Here is a 19,602-nt window from a genome sequence, read left to right as displayed (position 1 = left end):
AATACATTATGGTGACTAGAATAAATATAAATAATATATTGTGTTAAAAATGTGGAATAAAGCAAACTAGGAAAGTATATTAAAGACAGAAGTGACGTTGGAATTAAGATGGTGTTAAATATACAAAGTGACTATTTGTACAGGTACTGGACTAGTAAATTATATTTATTCGTACATTTATTCAATTTTTTTTTTAAATATATTTATTCGTACATTTATTCAATTGGTTAGGTTAGTACATTTATTCAATTGGTTAGGTTAGGTTTTTAATCGATTTCGAACGGGCTGATGGCGATCGACGTCATTTTTTGATGTTAAGAGCTTAGTTTCTAAACTCGATCGGTAGAGCCGTTTAAAAGTTATTACAAAAAAAAACATTTCAAAAAAAATTTTTTGTAGTTTTTTTGAGATTTCTCAAAATCTACCGGTTCGAATCGGATAATAATAAATTGTTTGTCCAGTACCCGTATTAATAATTATAAATTATTCGTACGGTAACCGTATTAATAATTATAAATTGTTCGTACAGTACCTGTATTAATAGATTCAGCCTTAAATATATGTATTAGAAGAATCTGATGTGATCAATGAATAAATATGTACTACACAGAAGATGTTTTATTACATGTTAGTGTAGGATGTAAAATCAGCTGGGGTACATCCTACACTATCAGTTTTGGGTTCAATTCCTAGTTAATCAGGCTTGTGAATGTTAGATTTTTATTTTGGGTATATTTCTATCTACTCTAGCTAATGTGTACTCTTCATGTGTGTATTTTAGCAGCCACGAAGTGTAATTCTTTTATGAGTGTAGAAAACATGTAATTTTTAATATTATTTATATGGCGATAAGGACAATACAAGTTTTGTAACCATGAAATTGGTTTGTAACCCTAACCATGCTCGATTTTTTTATAACAATATTAATTCATTAAACTGCAGTCACATGTACTTAATTACATAATCACATAAGACTTATAATATAAGTATGTTTATAGTTGCGCGAGAAAAAATTATAGAAACGAAAATCGAAATACTCGATATATTAAAAATAAAATTTCAATTCGAGAAAATTCCTAGTCACGTGAAATCTTGTGCAATGTAAGAAACTATCTTGATTGTCTACTATTAAGCTAGATTTGATATCGATATCGATATATCATGCACATGCACAATGCACATCCCTACCGCTATAAGCCGTGGCAAGGTGATTTGTTTTATGAAACTCATGAATTAGTATTGAATTTAGGTGAATAATTGTCTTTCATATACTATTATAAGGTGGTAGAGCTCTACGTTTTTCGTAGCGATAGTATAGTTCGCGTAAAACTGCTAGTCCGCTCTGAATATAGAAATGAATCGCGTCGCCATAACAAATTGTTTGACTACACCTGCTCGCAACAAGTTCAGAGCGGACTAGCAGTTTGACGCTAAGTATACCACCACTATATCTTTATCTACCTTTTTATAACAGTAATGCTATGCACTGCTAGATACAGGAGGCATTTCCCATATTAAGAGAGAACAATGTCTGTGACCGACTTGGGTAAAAAAACAGAACTATAGGAATACCAGTACCGCCATACCTGTTTTTGTCTAATAACAACAGTATTATTAATAGAGCCTAGTGGTTGAAACTCGGCCTATCAGTCGGAGGTCCATTCGTATCCCAGATTTAATTTTTTAAAGTTGTTTATTATCACTCGCTGTAACGATGAAGGAATACATCGTGAGGAAACCTTTACACACGAGAGTTCTTTAAAAAAATCTCATAAGTGTGTGATGTTAACCAATTCGCACTTGGTCAGCTTGGTGGACTTAGGCCTATTCCCACTATAAGGGACAATAATCGGTTAACGTCGAAGAATATATATGGGCGAAACACAACATAAGAAAAAGTTTGTAAAATTTTAAATGCCTTAAATATATTAACAATGTATTTCTACCTAATAACAGCAGTGTTAGGTGCTGCTGTGTTCCGGTTTGAAGGGTGTGGTAAGGGAGACAGACTTTTCCGAGGCGTTTCAGCTTAGTCCTCAGGGGTAGCGGCGCATCTGTGGCCGACCTTAGTTAGGAATATCTAATCCTATCTGGGGTTTATTACAGATGTCCATGGGCGGCAGTAGCCACTTACCATCAGGTGAACTGCATGCTCGTCTGCTACTCTTATATTATAAAAAAAAAACAATGTTTCTCCCCTGAATGGGGTTGCAAACTTAAACGTAAGCAGTAGTAAAGGTAGGGGGTTGTTATCGATCTCAAATGACTATTAATTTTATAATTTCGTTACTCCAATTTTAATTTTGTAGTTGTATAAAATTAATTAATTAAGAACAGGTTGTTGAACTAAAAAAATGTAATGACAATGATAAAAGGTTTTAAAGTGATATATGCAAATGAAAATACAATTGATAGTTTTAATTTAGCGAATAATTAATTAAGTGTAATCAGTAGGGATTCGGTATATTTAATTTTGTAAATAAATGTCGAATAGTTTTTTTATGAAAATAAACAACTAAAATAAGTAGTCCATATTCTTTGTATTTTAATATATTTTAATTAATGATTGATTTAAACGCAGTGACAGCGTAGTGGTTTAAAATTATTCGCCACGCCGGCGGACCGGGATTCGAATCCTACGCTGATTTTCAGTTATGAGCGTATTAGAAATTCATTATTAAGGATTGATTTAAGGATGAAGGAAAACATCGTGAGGAAATCTTTCACACATAATAGTTCTGTATTAAAAATATTTTTCAAGAGTGAGTGTTAGTAGACTTCATCTACCAATCCACACTTAATCAGCGTGATAGAGTGTAGCCCAACCGCATTTTGAAATCAGATATTTTCCCAACAGTGGGACAGAAGTCTCATAAATGTTCTGAGGAACTGTTTGATCTGGTGCCTACGTCGCCTTTCCTTCATCGCACCACTCGCCGAAGGGTTTAATCGTTCATTTTTGCCGCGTACGTGCAAAATGTGGAATGAACTTCCTCCTGAGGTATTCCCTCAGGACTATGACATGGGGCTCTTCAAGAGGGGTGTAAAAAGAGCTCTCCTTCAAAGCCGGCGATGCATTGGCGACTCCTCTGGTGTTGCAAATGTCCATAGGCGACGGTGACTGCTTTCCATCAGGTAGCCCGTCTGCCTTATCGTTAGGTTACATATAAAAAAAAAAAATCATATACTCATAAATATCATTCTTATATTGTGAGAACATTAGCATTAAATATTTTTGTAATTTTGAAATTTGAAATTTATAGTATTATAGTAACAAAGCATTATATCTAATAAGATACCTACGGGTGAGGTAGGAGTTGTTTTAAATTAGATCTTACGACATTAGTTAGAATTGTCGGATCCCACACACAACCCACTTTTAAATTAAAGTGACGAAACATATAAAAGCAAAATAAATTTTAACGCCAATTTTAGAGAATATGACTTTATTCATAAACGATTTGGTAAATTATCTGATCATATTACCTTAATTCCAAAAAAAATGATACAATTCTGAAGCACTGCTTAGGGTTCATCATCAACCCATTACTGTCCCACTGCTGGGCACGGGTCTCCTCTCAGAATGAGAAGGATTAGGCCATAGTCCACCGCGCTGGCCAAGTGCGTATTGGTAGACTTCACATACCTTTAAGATTATTTTTTTTATAAATCTCTCAGGCAGGTTTCCTCACGATGTTTTCCTTCACCGTTTAAGCAAGTGATAATTAGTTTTTTAATACGCACATAAATTTGAAAATCAGAGGTGCGTGCCTGGGATTTGAACCTCGGACCCCTCGATCGAGACTCCGCGTTTCTTAACCACTAGGCTATCACTGCTTAGGGTTCCGTACCCGAAACAAAAAATCTGTCTGTCCACCTGTCACAGGGCTCCGTCTCTTGAACTATAATATATAGACACTTGAAATTACAAAGTTTGCATTACTATTACGTTATAACAAAAGTTGTTAATAAATAGATAAATAGTTATCAATAATTGACCAAGTCGAACTCGGACGTGGAAGGTTTTTTACCACATTTTTTTAGAGTATTTTATTTTTAGTATTTGTTGTTATAGCGGCCAGCCTTATGCTCTGTAAAAATTTCAAGTGCCTATTACGGTTTTGGAGATAGAGCCCTGTGACAGACGGACAGACAACGGAGATATAATAATAGGGTTCCATTTTTACCGTTTGGGTACAGAACCCTAAAAACAAACCCAAATCAAGAAGCTCCGTTTCTAACCACTATTATATCTACGAAAGTCTAAGTAGGTCAGCTAACTTACTCATAAAAAACGAGTAAAACACTAAAATGGTGGACAAAGCATTTCCCGATTTCCCCAAGGACTCCCACAAACCGCTAATTCTACTAAGTGGGTACCTGTGGGATACATAACGAAATTGTCCCATAATTTACTAAAGTATCGCTAACTAGAACGCCCGTGAAACTAAGTAATTGAATGGTTAGTTAAAACTAGTTTTAATTAAGAGATTACTGACACGCGTGGGTAATATTTTTAATATGAATATTTTTATTTTTTTTATAATGGTAAACCTACTGCCGCTCATGTACTTGTACATATGTAATCTACTTCAAAAACGATAAATAGTACATAGGTATTCGATTTTTGAAGATGTTAGAACTCTTTGTAGATGGATTTTGGGGACACCACCGCCACACCTACTTCTACCTCATAACAGAAGCGTTAAGCGCTGGTCTATTCTTGTTTGAAGGGTGTGGTAAGGGAGACACTTTTCCAAGGCGTTCCAGCTTAGTCCTCAGGGGTAGCGGCGCATCTGTGACCGACCTCAATAGGAATATCTAATCTTATCTGGGGTTGATTACAGATGTCCATGGACGGTAGATACCTGCCATTAGAAGGACTGCCTCCCATTTGTTACTTCTACATTATAAAAAAAACATAATGTAATTCGTTTTATAATGCTTTTGTTAACTTGTTAAATATAAACATTATAATCGACAAAATACATTGTATATTGTAGTTAATCTTTTCAATACGTACCTATATAGAAATCAGTATCCGTATGTTCGTGTAAGAGACTTGAACTTTTTACATTACGTTGTATCTCTATTTTATAATGTGTTTACATAATTTTATCCACAAATTCCTATATAAACGGAAACGGATTTCATTCAATTCACTAACAATTAATATCAGACAGCCGCAGTGAAGCAAGTTCAGCTATTTTTCTAAAAACTTCGGTTGCTTCGGAACGCTTCGATGCGCTTCAAAACGCTTCGAACTCCACAGAAGCATGCTTTACACTAATTAACTTACGAAACTCAATTATCAATAGACACGTACAAACATAATGACAAGATATTCTAAAACACGTGGCGGTAATGCGATGAAGCCTTTGCAATGAGGACGGACTTATACTGAAATATTATGCGATTATCTCCTTTATGCTTATGATATAAGGACGAAAATCTTTTGAACAAATTTCTATATATCCCATGTTTTTTTGCCGATATAAAAGAAATTTAGTTGTAAATTATTAAGGTTTAATTTGCAATGGTTAGTCCTAATAAGGTCAATTTCAGGACATTTGTACATGAGCATTTTGGAACGAATTTTGTTACAGATTAACGTATAGTTTCTAAAGGGTTCCAGGTTCGATTCTCAGGTACACAAGTTGTCGAGATAACCCGTTAATTTCCAACGGCTGTGCATGGATCTCCTATCAGAAAGACCGAGTTTTTGTCCACCGCGCTGGCCAAGTGCAAATTAGTAGCATATTTTTTTGGGTTTCGAAAAATCAAATGACTATGGATCGGAACCTCAGACCCCTGAATGAGAGGTCAAATTTCTTAATCAGCTAAGTTTCATACGCATATTCATATCACTGCTTAGTGCTTATTCATACGCAAATAACTTCGAAGTGTCATAAATACGCGCTCGGGAGTCGAAACTCGGATTATCTGGATGAGAGGCAGAGTTTCTTAATCTTGGTTACCACTGCTTATTAATGGGAAATTATAAAATAATCGAATAAAAAAAACTTATACGACTGATAATGAATACTGTTTTAATAACTTGTGCGACTACATTACTAAGTGAGCGACTGGAAATATAGAGAGACAACTTTAGTATTAAGATAGATTAGGTTTTTTCTAATTGAATTGGTTAGGGTAGGTTAGGTTGGAACATATATGATAATATAAAAAGAAGCGAGCAGGGCGCGGCAGCGCCCTGCGAGCGGGTGGGCCCAATCTGTATGAATTGAGACCTTACCTTTGTTCATCATCAATGACATGAGCACACAATATTCTACTTATTATAGTATTTTTCAAAGTGGTTTTTGTATTCCAAACACTTCATTTAAAATAAAATGCTGCTCAGTATTAAAAAAAACATTTGCTAAATATTAAATAAAATGCAGGACGTAATGTTTACACTTAGACAAATATTAGGTCGCTCAAATATAATGAAGCTTCTCATTTTGTATTTTAAGTAACTCACATTCATGTTTGTAAGTTGCTGTTTTGTTGATTTCTCGTCACTCGCAGCCAGTCGCTCACTTAGTAATACTATAACCAAAATTCATTATTCTTGTCATTCAAAACTTTTATTTGCAGTCACTCGTTTAAATACTACCCTTATTAATACACACAAAACTTCGAAAAATGAGCATGAACTTTTCATCGGGATTCGAACCTCGGACCTCCAGATTGCGAGTCCGATTTACAAAACCCTACACTATCACTGTTTTTATGTATGTTTCTATGTCTATAACTTCCTTTGTCATGTCAATAAACTTTAATTTAAAGTTTTGTACTGTCAATAAACTTTAATTTCAAAGCTCAAAGTTTCCCAAACTACAAAAACGAATACACTGAAAGCAACATTACTATGCCCGAAGTAGTTTGAGAACCTTCATTCATTCCTATTAAGCCTGACTTCTAAGAACTCAACAGAAAGCAGACTTTTTCTTAAGCAGTCTTTATGTACTCGTGTGAAGCCTACAGTTTAAGAAACGAAGCACTTAGGAAATTATTTCTGCTTTTAACACCTTACTTGATAGTTGACTATGTAATGTCACTTTTTATAATAGAGGAGTAACTAGCATGCAGTCCATCTGATGGTAAGTGGCTACTGCCTCCCAATGACATCTGTTTTCAACCCCACATAGGATTACATTCCTACCTGTGGTCGGCCACAGACGCGCCGCTACCCCTGAGAACTAAGCTAACATCGGAATAGTACCTCTCCCTTACCACACTCTTACCACCCTGATTTTAGACATCAAGGCTTTCGTAGTTCGTTTCACAATAAAATAACTGATAATTAATTTTCAAAAAAAAAATATAAGCCATATTCTTCCATGTTGGTATTATTAGCTTAAAATCAATATGTACTATGGACAAACTTCATTGAAATAAGCTTGTATCATATGAAACAAATGTAGTGATTCTGATTAACAAGAGATTATAAGAGAAGTCTAACAATAACAACGGATTGACTAAACAGGCACGTGTAACGTTACTACTCGTACGTACGAGTAATTATTACGGTTTTTTACAAATATGAGTTAATTCTCTATATTTTTATTATGTAGGTAGAAGTAGTATATTTTTAGTATCTTCTTCTTTCGTATCTTATCTTTTTTATTCTTATATTGTCTTTCGTATCTTTACTTTTTAGTATCTCTATATTTTTATTAGGTTTTGAAGGTGGTAGAACCCTTTGTGGTTCGACTCCGGCGGCACCACCGCCACACCTATTTCTACCTAATAACAGCAGTTTTAGGCGCTGTTGTATTCCGTTTTGGAGGGTGTGGTATAGGAGACATATTGTTCCAAGGCGTTCCAGCTTAGTTCACAAGCGTAGCGGTGCATCTGTGGCCGGCTTCAGGTAGGAATATCGAATCCTATTTGGGGTTGATTACAGATGCCCATGGGCGCCAGTAGCCACTTACCATCAGGTGGACTGCATGCTCGTCTACTACTCCTATATTATAAAAAAAAGCTTGAGAACGGTTTGAGTTTGAACGCCTCTGATACGTACATTATATCTCCTTTACCTTGCTGCCCAAAATGGAACACAGCACCGCAACACTGTTGATATTAAGCAGAAATAGGTGTGGCGGTGGTGCCGACTGTGTCGAACCGCATAGGATTCTACCAACTATACGGATTTTGTTACTATTTTCCTATATTCCCTAAGGAATTGGCAGTGGTGTGTAGTATAATAACGCCACCAGGGAGTGGACCTATAAAACCGTTTAAATTGATGGATTTAACAGAACACTTACCTCGGTCTTCTAGAAGGCACGAGGAACTTCAAAGGACCCGCAGACTTCCTCCTATCCCTCGACGGTGGAACCAGTAGATACTCCTCCTCTTCAGTCTCCGACCCTGGGCTCTCCAGGCTTATTGCAGCAGGTGCTGACATCCGCCTTTCTGGTATCTTCTTAGGCGGTTCCAACATATCCCGTATAACTTCACAATATTTACACTTGCTCGCTTCATCTATGTATGCCTTAGTTAGGGCATACGCATAGTTCTCTAGGAAGCACTTATGACACCCTGGTACGTAACCACTCTCAGCGTCAGTCGAATCTTCGCTTGGTTCTTGCTTAAGCCTCTTCTTTATATTACTGTCCATTACCTTCTGTGTGTCTCTGTGTCTCCTCTCTTCTTCTTCCTTCTTTTTTCGGATTTCTTTCAAGCATTCCGCTTGATCGTTGTAATATTCGACGCATCTCCGCTCATTCTTGGACGGTTTCGTCGGACTTCGTTTTTTATACTTTTTGGTACTAATATTGACGTTAAGCGGTTCTATTCTCAACGATTGCATTTGTTTTATTATGTGCTCTTGGACGTATGGGCGCGTGTAACACGACACTTCCTCGACGGTATTGGCAATGTTCTGATCGTTAATAGTTTTGGCACTTACATCGTTGTCTTTATTCCTAACAGCTATTTTATCTTGTTTACTCAAGTCTTTGATCTCGCGATCTCCATTGATTTTATGGCCGTTTTTTTCCGTACACTTCACGGATGTGGAGTCGTCGTCGAGACACGTTTCGTAACCGTCGATCTCATGGTCGATGTATAGAAGGGAATTGTTTTCTTCCTGGACGGAAATTCTTGTGGTTGCGTCGTAAAATGTGGTCTCGTCTGATGGTTGGCTTATAAATTCCTTCCTTATCTCTCTTTTTGTTTTTTCGATTTTACTTTCATCGATTTCCTTCCAATATTTGTCAAAGCTTATTCGTTCTAGACCTGTTGGCGTTACTGCGAACACCATTTCGTCGGATGTTGACAAATCTTTACTTTGTTGTGTCGAAAGGCACCGTTGCACATCTGCGCCTTTTCTGTCAGCAGATTGGCTTCTTATATTTAGCTCTCTTGGCGTTATTAAGATATCATCTTCAGTTATTGTCATGTCGTCGTCTTGGTCGTTTAAAGATTCGTCAGATTTGGAACACTTCAATTCTGTTATACCGTTTAACTTTTCTTTATCTTTTATTTCTATTATTAAACTCTCGTCGACTTTATCTTTCTTTTTTAGTTCATCGAAACTCAAATCTGCTATTGCGGATAACTCTTCGTCTTTTATCGATGACTCTTCAGGCTCCAAACATATTTGAACTACTTCTATGCCCTCGCCGTATTCTTGTAGACACTCGTGGAAGGAATCCATTCCAGTGTGGTCATCGGATGCAAGTGAATTGATGCAGTCCTGTAAAATAAATAATCTTTTAGCTTTAGCATTTTTGAACAGATTACTTTGAAACAAAATTGAAGTTGTGAGGTATGATTTAAAAATAGAATTTATGTTATGTTCTGTAATTCGGAAATATGAAAATATAAAAATGTTCTTTAAAATATTTTTTCTGTCCATGTGCGTTAATATTGGAATTTTAAGCACAATGAGGATTTTGCTAGTAGGGATTTTAGGACAGGTAACAATAAAACAATATCATTTTAACCCGAAATTTTGTTGTTCTTAAATTAATATTTATAAGGAATGCTAACGCAAATTAACATGGGATATAAAGTCGCTGAATAAAGTTCAAAAGAAAAACAATATAATTTTTAAACATTTATTGCACAACAAAGCATTCCAAATACCATTTCTCATTCAATCAACATCAATAATATTACATATTACAACAAATATAAGCCAAGGCTAATATTTTATATTATATTGACATTATTCATTTTTCTTTTTTATTTATTCATCATATTTTATAATCTTAATTTTATTATAAATTTATTACAACAACATGTAAAGCTATCAAAACAATTTATTGCCAATTAATTTATTACAAACACGAAATAGATATTTATTTTAATTTATGAAACTTTTTTAATAAAAAAGACTTATTACGTTATTATCCTTATTTCCTCATAATAATTTATTAATTGTAATATTTTATGAATAACAAGATTCTTTGCCCTAATACGGGGAATGTTACAAAAGTTACATATTTTTTGGGACGTACATTGGGCCGGATTGAATAATTTTAATTTAACACACTAAATGATAATAAAATATAACAAAAATCGTAAATCAAACAATAACATAATAAGGAGACCTATTTTGATGTCATTTATAGCTAAACATTTGTAATATAGATCAAATAAAATTGACTTTTTAATAATTTATATAAAACAAATTAATATAAGTTATAGTTATAGTTTCCGTTTAAAGTATTATCAAAAATAATGCTACAACAATATGAAATATAATAATATAATAGAACATTAAAATAAAATTAGTCAAGTAAATAGTAACTTTAAATGAATTAAGTATAACAAAGTGTTTTACTATAAGTCATAAAATTTTACTTAATTTTCAGTTTTATTTTAAGGCCATTTTTACGGATGTAGATATTGCATGCCTAATTGCAAACAAGAGCATAAAAAGTAATTAATACGCAAAAAATAACTTTAACATGGCAATAATTAATTCATTATCAACATTTGTTAAAAAACATGATTTTAATTTTCATATAAAAAATGTAACATTAAGAACTCTTTATTCGAATTAACTTTTCCATTTATTCGGATGTTCCACTTTTAAATTAAATCATATGCTTTATTATTCGTATACGAAAAGCTACGAAGACCACGTTCGCTTCAATCATTCAGTGGAATGCAAGCGTATTGACTTATATCTATTTGACTTATAATAACAACAGACGACATACTCGTAACATTAACACCAATGTTTATAGCTATAATTGTCACATAAGCACACACATTTAAGTAACATTGACACATATTTTTTTTCTTAAAACCTATGATATGTTTCCAAATTACCTGTAAATTTATACATATACATTTTTTTTTATATAAAAACTTTTCCAATTTTATTAATATTCTTAAAAATTGTTTTCACGTCGGCTAAAGAAATGACCACACAATAAATTTCTTTGATGAATGAAAATTGTTTAGGCCATTTTTTATCATCATCATCATCATCGTCTTTATCATGTTTTAGAATGACATCCAAATTGTTTCAGTTGAGTTAAATTCTTTTTAATTATTTCAAACTAGTCAATAAAATGATTACACAAGTATATCCTTTGAACTAAATCATCTATATAGAAGTACATTAATGAACTTAAGGCCATTATTCTACTAATTACCTTTTTACCAATAAGATATTTTTAGAGAAAATTGTGTTTAAATTGTCAAGGCTAGTAAGAAACTTATCCAAGTATTTATTCAAGGCGGTTTGGATTCGAATTTCCAGCATGAGAGGCTAAAATTCTTACTAATACAGCTTTGCACATACACTTAACTTCGATTATGAGTCGTTAAAAATCCAATAAACAAGCCTCCCTAAATAATGTGCGTTATGGTAACACTTGAATAACCAGGGCCGGATTTAAGGGAGGGCAACCGGGGTGGCAGCTCCGGGGCCTCCACAAAAGAGGGGCCTCCACAAAAGAGGGGCCCCCACAATAGTGACGTCGGATTTTTTTTTTAATTCCGACTAGTAAACACTAGTAAACAAGTAATTAATTAAAAAATCAAAAAACCCGACTGCACTAAAGCTGAAGTAGAATTTCCAAAAACGGTGAAATAGGCGTTTTATTATTTTTATCCAGAAAGCCAAATACAAAGTTTCATAGTAGGTATCTGCTTCAAAAGATGTTCAAACAATATTATCCTATTTTATTTTATCCTTGTGGTGCTAATTTACGCTATAAAGTTCAGCGGTTTCATCTTTATCACAGCAACACTACTACTATATATATAAATGTATATATTATATAATGTATGTGTAATCTCTTTTAAGTTCCTTTATTTTGATATCTTACTCGATAGGTTTGGTTAACTTTTTTTAAAACGTTTTACTATTTCGCAAAAACAATCCACCATTTACGCTCCATAAAATATATAACTTCAGTAATTCAAACTTCCGGTCATTAGATTACCTCGTAATGGGTAGAATTTTATTATTTTTATCCAACAAGCCAAATACAAAATTTCATAATGTTTGCTTCAAAATTGACGATTGTTTAAATGAACTTTTAACCCTTATTTTACCCTCTACGGGGTTAATTTTTCGGATGGGGATAAATAGATGTGTCCTTGTTTCTATCCAGAAAGCTAAATACAAAATTTTGTAGCGGTTGCTTCAAAATTAAAGGATTTCAAAAAAACCATTTTCCCCTATTTTACCCTCTTAGGGGTAGAATTTCCAAAAGGCCTTTCTTAGTACTTATTTACGCTATATAGTGAACCTTTGTACAAAATTTCAGAACTCTAAGTTAAGCGGTTTTGGCTGTAGTTTGATTTCTTAAAACTGAAAAAGTCATTTAATTAGTCTGCCAGTCAGTCATCTTGCAGTTTTATATATATACAAATATGTTTTTATAATCTACGTTTAATTTACTTTCATTTGATACCCCACTCGATAGGTTCCGTTAACTTTTTTTTTTAAATGTGTCACTATTTCGCGCCATAAATTCGCCCTTTTGATTTTATTTTTCTAACACCTATCTAAGGACACTCGGGTCATTGAGACGAATATAATGACACCTTAACTGTCGAAATTTATCCAGCCGTTCGTAAGATCGGATCAAATAAAGAAAGACAAACATACAAGATACGCGCGAAAAACATAACCCTTCCTTGGCAGTCGGGTAAAAAGAATATCTTTTCCATTGATATTTTTTTTCGCTGTTTTACCTTTATCTACAGTACTTTGTACAAACATGAACACTAGAAGACTGCGTTTCACAATAAAATATTTATCGAAAAACTCAACTGAAAAAATTGTTCATTTTATTCGGAAAATAATTTGGGGCCAGGGGGGCTCCACTCCTTTGTTGCCCCAAGGCCTCTAGACCTCTAAATCCGGCCCTGTGAATAACTTTCTAAGAAGATCTAAGAAGATTTCTCATGAACATGCAGTAAGCCTGATGGTAAAAGGTTACTGCCATCTATGAATACTTGTAACCAACACCATATAGAACAGAGTTGCTACCTGAAGTCAATCACAGATTCCTTGCCTCTCCAGTGGACTTAGATGATCTCCTCATATTATTTTATACTCGTACCTTAAATGGCATCCACTCCGCATAAACCGCAAAACTACGTCACGCTAAAAATAGGTGTGGCGGTAATATCTCCCCAGTCGAACCACTCTGACGCCTTAAATTATTCCAAACACCACCATACAAGATACCTAATTCATATATAATTATTTTAATATTATTATCTTAATTTATTACATCAATAACACATTCTATCACATATTAAATTGACTACAACATTTAAATAAATAATCAACTACACAACCATAAATAGACATTTATATTTTATCACATTTACCTATTATCATTCGAATGTATTTAATAATTATAATTTATTGCTTAAACAAATTTTAAATATATCCGTCTAATATTTAGAAAGTAACGCATTAACAATTTAATATAACAATTTATTATACTCGTAAACTTAAAAAATAATAAATTAAATAACATTATAAATACACAAATAAACAAATATTTATTTAATGATTTAATTTAGACTTAGTTAAAAATTAAATAATCTACAATTTTGGCTCCATTATTAATTTATTCCACACATTACATAAATAATATAAATATTACAAATATGTTTTTATAGTTATAACATAAAACCCAGCATGCAGATTGTTAAATATCCTATTGTTAAATATCTGCCATTAAATGCTATTAAATTAAGTACTAATTTATTTGGAGTTCGTAGGCTTTGTTCTGAGAGATAAATTAAAATGTCTCCTAAATAAGCCTTTCTTCCTGTTTAAACCAGAATTTTACAGCGCAATACTGTCTATAAACACCTATATGGGTCCTACCACATACAAATTTCGAGACCCTTATAATCAATACCACTCCCTGGTACATCTGAAGATTCAACACAAACTGTATAATTGATTTTATTTTTATATTATTTCATAGTGATTTCGGCTTTTAACTTCGGAACTCTGAAAGCAAGAGGTGGTTCCATGATGTCCTGGTGGCAGTGGAGCTGCAATTCCATAATATCCTGATGCAGTGACATGATGAGACGTAGGATCTTTGTGAAGTATTCCAAGTTCTGAAAAGCAAACAATAATGTTTATTATCGCCTTTTATTTTCATTTAAATTTATAAAAGCGTGAAAAGTTTTTAATGTAATCAATAAATCGGAAAATATTATTGTAATAAAAAAATAAAGTTTTTAGAGGTATTAATTATACGTTTATTATACAATTATATTATGAACCTATGAATTTATATAATTTTAATTATATACCTATGAATAGGTTCATGTACTTTTATTTAATGTAGTGTTGCCAAATTGTCTACTATTTGTTAGCAAGGCATGACAAGGCATTTGGACATATTCTCGCACTGTATCTGTTAATTGTAATAAATATTTGCACGAGTTTCGCTGCCATTTATGCCACGTGCGTTGTCGTTTATAGGTACCTACAGTAAAAAATAAACGTCACTCGCATATAGGGCCTGATCTACCTATTTAGTCCCTCCGGGCAAATTGTAATCTTTTCTGCCCGTAGGTCGGCAAAAAACTAAATCCTTACTAATATTATAAATCCGAAAGTAACGTCTGTCTGTTTGCCTGGTTGTCTCTTCATCACGCCTAAACCACTGAACCGATTTCAATGAAATTTTGTACAAAGATAGTCTGAGACCCGAGAAAGGACATAGGATAGATTTTATCCCGGTAATCCCACGGGAACTAGGGATGGCGATCGAAGATCGATTAATCAGGGAATCGATCTTTTGGACCCAAAACATCGATTATTTTAATCGATATTAGTAAGGATTGAATCGTAAACTATGCATTTGATCAAGTGATGATCTTCAGCAAAGTTGAAGGTACGAATTTACAGTTTTATGTACTTTCGTATGGTTTTTAAACGCGGGCGAAGCCGCGGGCAAAGACTAGTGTTTTATAAAAATAAATATGATAATTGCTCGAATAACCCGACGACAAAAAAACTCATTATTTTAATAATTTGCGTCACTGGCAAGCGAATTAATTGCGCATGAATAACTTTTAGTTCCGCCCTCAATTTTGCAACACTGGGCTATTGTCGGCTAGGTAGGGGCAAACCTAAATCGAGCGCTGATTACATAACACGTATATTTTTTCATTTACTAAAACAGTTTTACTATAACTAGGCACGTAACAATAGAATTTTAAATGAAGCATGCAAAATAAAAGTTGTACACTAAAGGGAAAAATCTACATAATCTAAAGCGAACTAATAACCAATTTTAATTAAAAACGAATTCTTAGAGCGGTAAATCAAATTCCCTTTATTGTACAAATCGGAAAATCATTAGTATCGAAAAAAGCATGCGTTAGTTTCATATACTGCTCTAAGCGTTGATAAAAAGCTTTAAAATTAAAAATAAATGCAACTTACTGTAGACTTTTTCCCTCAGTGTACAATTCACAGAATATCACAACACTTAACACGACACATAAATATTTTTTTTAACATGTTTTATAATATGTATTTTGTAATAAATATTTTTTTAATAAATGTAAAATAACGACACTTAAAAATAATGAATGTGAAAATTAATAATAAAATCGTTTATTATTGTTTAAAATAATTTCATTTCATTTTTATTAATAAATAACGATTAATAATACAAAGATATTTAAATGTTTATTAATATGAAACTTTAAATATTTATTTTTTGATTTCAAATAAAATAATAAAAAATAAATATCCAATAATTCATATTTTCAATAAAATACTTCAACGACTGAACAACAATGTTCTTAGCGATGACAATACTATTGTTGTTAGAAATCAGTTCTTTTTATTTCAATTTAATAACAATACATGGACGAAAGTGACCACTTATAATTTCACTACTTCTATAATAAAAATAAATTCCGTTCTATAAGTTATTCAGGAAAAGTTTATTTTACATTAATAACGTTTACATACCTGACTACCCTGGCCACTGTGCCCATTCGCCCTCTCCCCGCCAACCACGGTACTGCAGGGTAAAGGCTTAGCCACACCTATTGTGACGATTCCTGTTAACAAAAATAATAATTATATAAAAAAATATATATTATTTTATATATATAAAAATGGCCGTACATGACTTATATTTAATCATAATAATTTAGGCTGAATCAATAATAATATCTCTCCAAAAAGTAAAAATACTTTTTAGACTATAGACAAAATTATAATTATACCTAATTAGAAAATGGAGGATAGAGTGGTATTATAACAAATAAAAAACGCAGATAGTTCGCAAGAATTTATAATAAATATTATTAACACTTTTTATATCTTACAAATATTTAATAATAATTAAAAAAAAAAGTCATTACAAAAAAATCTTGCAAATATTAATTAATTTAAAATATCGAATATTTTTACTTCGGAATTATTTTAATTTAAAGACTACTGCTAACTTACATGCGGCGTTCCAGCTTAGTCTTCGGAATTGAAACACATTAATATTTATGGATTTAAGTAAAATTCCTTATAGATGGGTCTACTACATTACAAATATAGAATCTATCAGAAATCAGAAATTTTAGACACGACATACTCGTAACATCATTAATGAAAACATTAACACTCACTGTTATCAACTTGTTTCTGTTATTTGTTTACGCCATAGAATTTAAAATCTTATAGAAATGACAACTTTTTTAGTATCATGCAACTAAAACTACATTTTTTTCCACGACTGCGGAGTGTGTTGTGTTTCGAGCATATGGCATACTTGTTACTGTAAAAGTTCTAAGAGCGGTACATCTTAATGTTTACCGATTAATCCTAAGATTTACGAACTCACAGTGGTAAAAGACCCGAAATGATCTGAGAGATCATAGTTTATTTCGGACTTTTAACACCATTCACTTGGTAACCTTAGGATATTTTTTTATAATATAGGAGTAGCAGATGAGCATGCAATCCACCTGATGGTAAGTGGCTACTGCCGCCCATGGACTTCTGTAATCAACCCTGGGGTTGGATAGATCAATCTGGATAGGATTAGATAGTTCTACCTGAGGTCGGCCACAGACGCGCCACTTCTCCTGAGGACTAAGCTGGAAGCTTTTATTTTATATCAAATCAAATTATCTTTCGCATTAATTTAAAATGTTTTATAAGTATTTTCGTGTTTTCCGGAATTCATTTCTATATTTTATTCGCTCTATATCATCACAATCTTTGTTCAAATATTATTGTCACTAGCTATATTAGATGCTTTGTATATTTCTGATAAGACTGTGATATTGCATAAGAACGAAGGTTTATGGCTGGTTTTAGTCTTACGCTCACCGTCTGCGCTCATAGCTCAGCGCGTAGTTTGTCAACGCTGAGGCTCAGCGTGGCTCGTTTTAGTATCGTACTGACCGCCTTACTGTACAGACGACGAAGAAAATGCAGAGGGTATTAATTATTGCTGCTTTGTACTATCTATCCCAAAAAAATAAAAACCGGCGACGACGAAGATTCCATGTTCATCCATTGATTGAGCAGAGAGCCGTTGCAGGAGACTTTGTCTTGTTATATGGCACTTTGAGGGCTGACGAAAGTAAATTCTATAATTACTTTCGAATGTCAACTAGAACTTTTGACGAATTACTGGCAAAGATACAAGATAAACTGGTCCATTGTAGCTTACGAATTGTGCCTATACCACCGATTGAACGACTAATGGTGACTTTAAGGTAAGAAAAAAAACATGTTTACTCGTTTTATCATTATGTTTAATCGTAGTAAAGTATAGGTAACAAACATCATATTTATTATTATTATATAATATGTGTTATATATAGGTAATGATAGTAGTAGTAAAATAATATAGTATATAGTAATAATAATAGGACAATAGTAGTTATTCATTTTATAGGTAAGACAAATATAATTATTAATCAGTACGTCTAGCTGTTTGATAACTAGAGTAACCTGGAGCATCATTGGTTTCGTACCCTTGGTAACCAGGAGTCTGATAATTGTATGATGTAGCATACGTGTCGAGTGACCTTGCGTCATTGGAGTAAGAGCTATTTGAGCTACTTGCTCTGTTACAATTTCGAATATCCATGGCTTCGCGCAGCACTCTCGATCTAAACTCCAGCTTTTGCCCTACATCAAAACTTTTTAAAATTGGACCTAAAGAAGCGAAAAAAGCCAAATCGTCAGCAGCAAGATCTGGTGTCTGGTTACTTAATAAAGTTAATAATTCTTTTTCAAATGAAGAACTTTCTGGATTTGCTTTCTTGGCCCTTGTTTTTCTCTTTTCTAGCCAAGGTTTTTGTGATGCTGAATCAACATCACGGTAATTCTGCTCACCCTGTTGACTGTTTGAAAAAACTTCTTGCGTCAATATATCTTGAGTATTTTCTATAGCTACCGTACTATCTATATTGACTGAGGGCGAGGGAAGAGAAGGAGAGGGTATGGTTTCATTCAGTGATTCGTCAACTTCATTCTCAACTATTGGAGCTAGGAAGCTTAACTCATCATAAAATAAGTACTTTTTGTATTTTGGTGCAGCACTTCCAGATGGCGTTTTTTTTATTGCGTTCTTTGTTCTAAAAAACGCATCCCGGGCGGTTTTCCACCTTTGTTGGACCAGTTTTCCTAGAATAATAAAAACTTTTTACCCGACTGCCAAGGAAGGGTTATGTTTTTCGCGCGTATCTTGTATGTTTGTCTTTCTTTATTTGATCGGATCTAACAAACGGCGGGATGAATTTCGACAGTTAAGGTGTCAGTATATACGGCTCAATGACCCGAGTGTCCTTAGATAGGTGTTAGAAAAAAATAAATAAAATGGCGGACTTTTGGTGCGAAATAGTAACACATTTAAAAAAAAAGCTAACCGAACCTATCGAGTAGTGTATCAAATGAAAGGAAATTAAACGGAGATTATAAAACCATATTTGTATATATATAAAACAGTAAGGTGGCTGACTGACTGACTAACTAAATGACTTTTTCATTTTTAGAAATCAAAGTACAGCCAAAAACGCTCTACTTAGAGTTCTCATCTCGATGTGTTATATATATACATATATATAACACATCGAGATGTGTTATATATATATACATATATATAACACATC

At 33.2% G+C, this 19,602-nt stretch overlaps 1 protein-coding gene across 1 annotated transcript in view; it reads right to left on the bottom strand.

Annotated features, from left to right (window-relative positions):
- Positions 1-19,602, bottom strand: part of LOC140754959 (multiple PDZ domain protein) — a 193,711-nt gene that overhangs the window by 109,456 nt on the left and 64,653 nt on the right. The window contains exons 17-18 of the mRNA XM_073090118.1: positions 16,448-16,539; positions 8,277-9,709 (exon numbers count right to left, since the gene is read on the bottom strand). Of these exons, the coding sequence (XP_072946219.1) occupies positions 8,277-9,709; positions 16,448-16,539 (1,525 nt within the window). The remainder of the gene's footprint in view (positions 1-8,276; positions 9,710-16,447; positions 16,540-19,602) is intronic.

The sequence above is a fragment of the Epargyreus clarus genome, unplaced genomic scaffold (genome assembly GCF_041222505.1).
Source record: "Epargyreus clarus isolate Ecla_fem2 unplaced genomic scaffold, WU_Ecla_fem_2.2 ptg000032l, whole genome shotgun sequence".
Classification (NCBI taxonomy): domain Eukaryota; kingdom Metazoa; phylum Arthropoda; class Insecta; order Lepidoptera; family Hesperiidae; genus Epargyreus; species Epargyreus clarus.
This window is presented reverse-complemented; position numbering and strand designations above follow the sequence as displayed.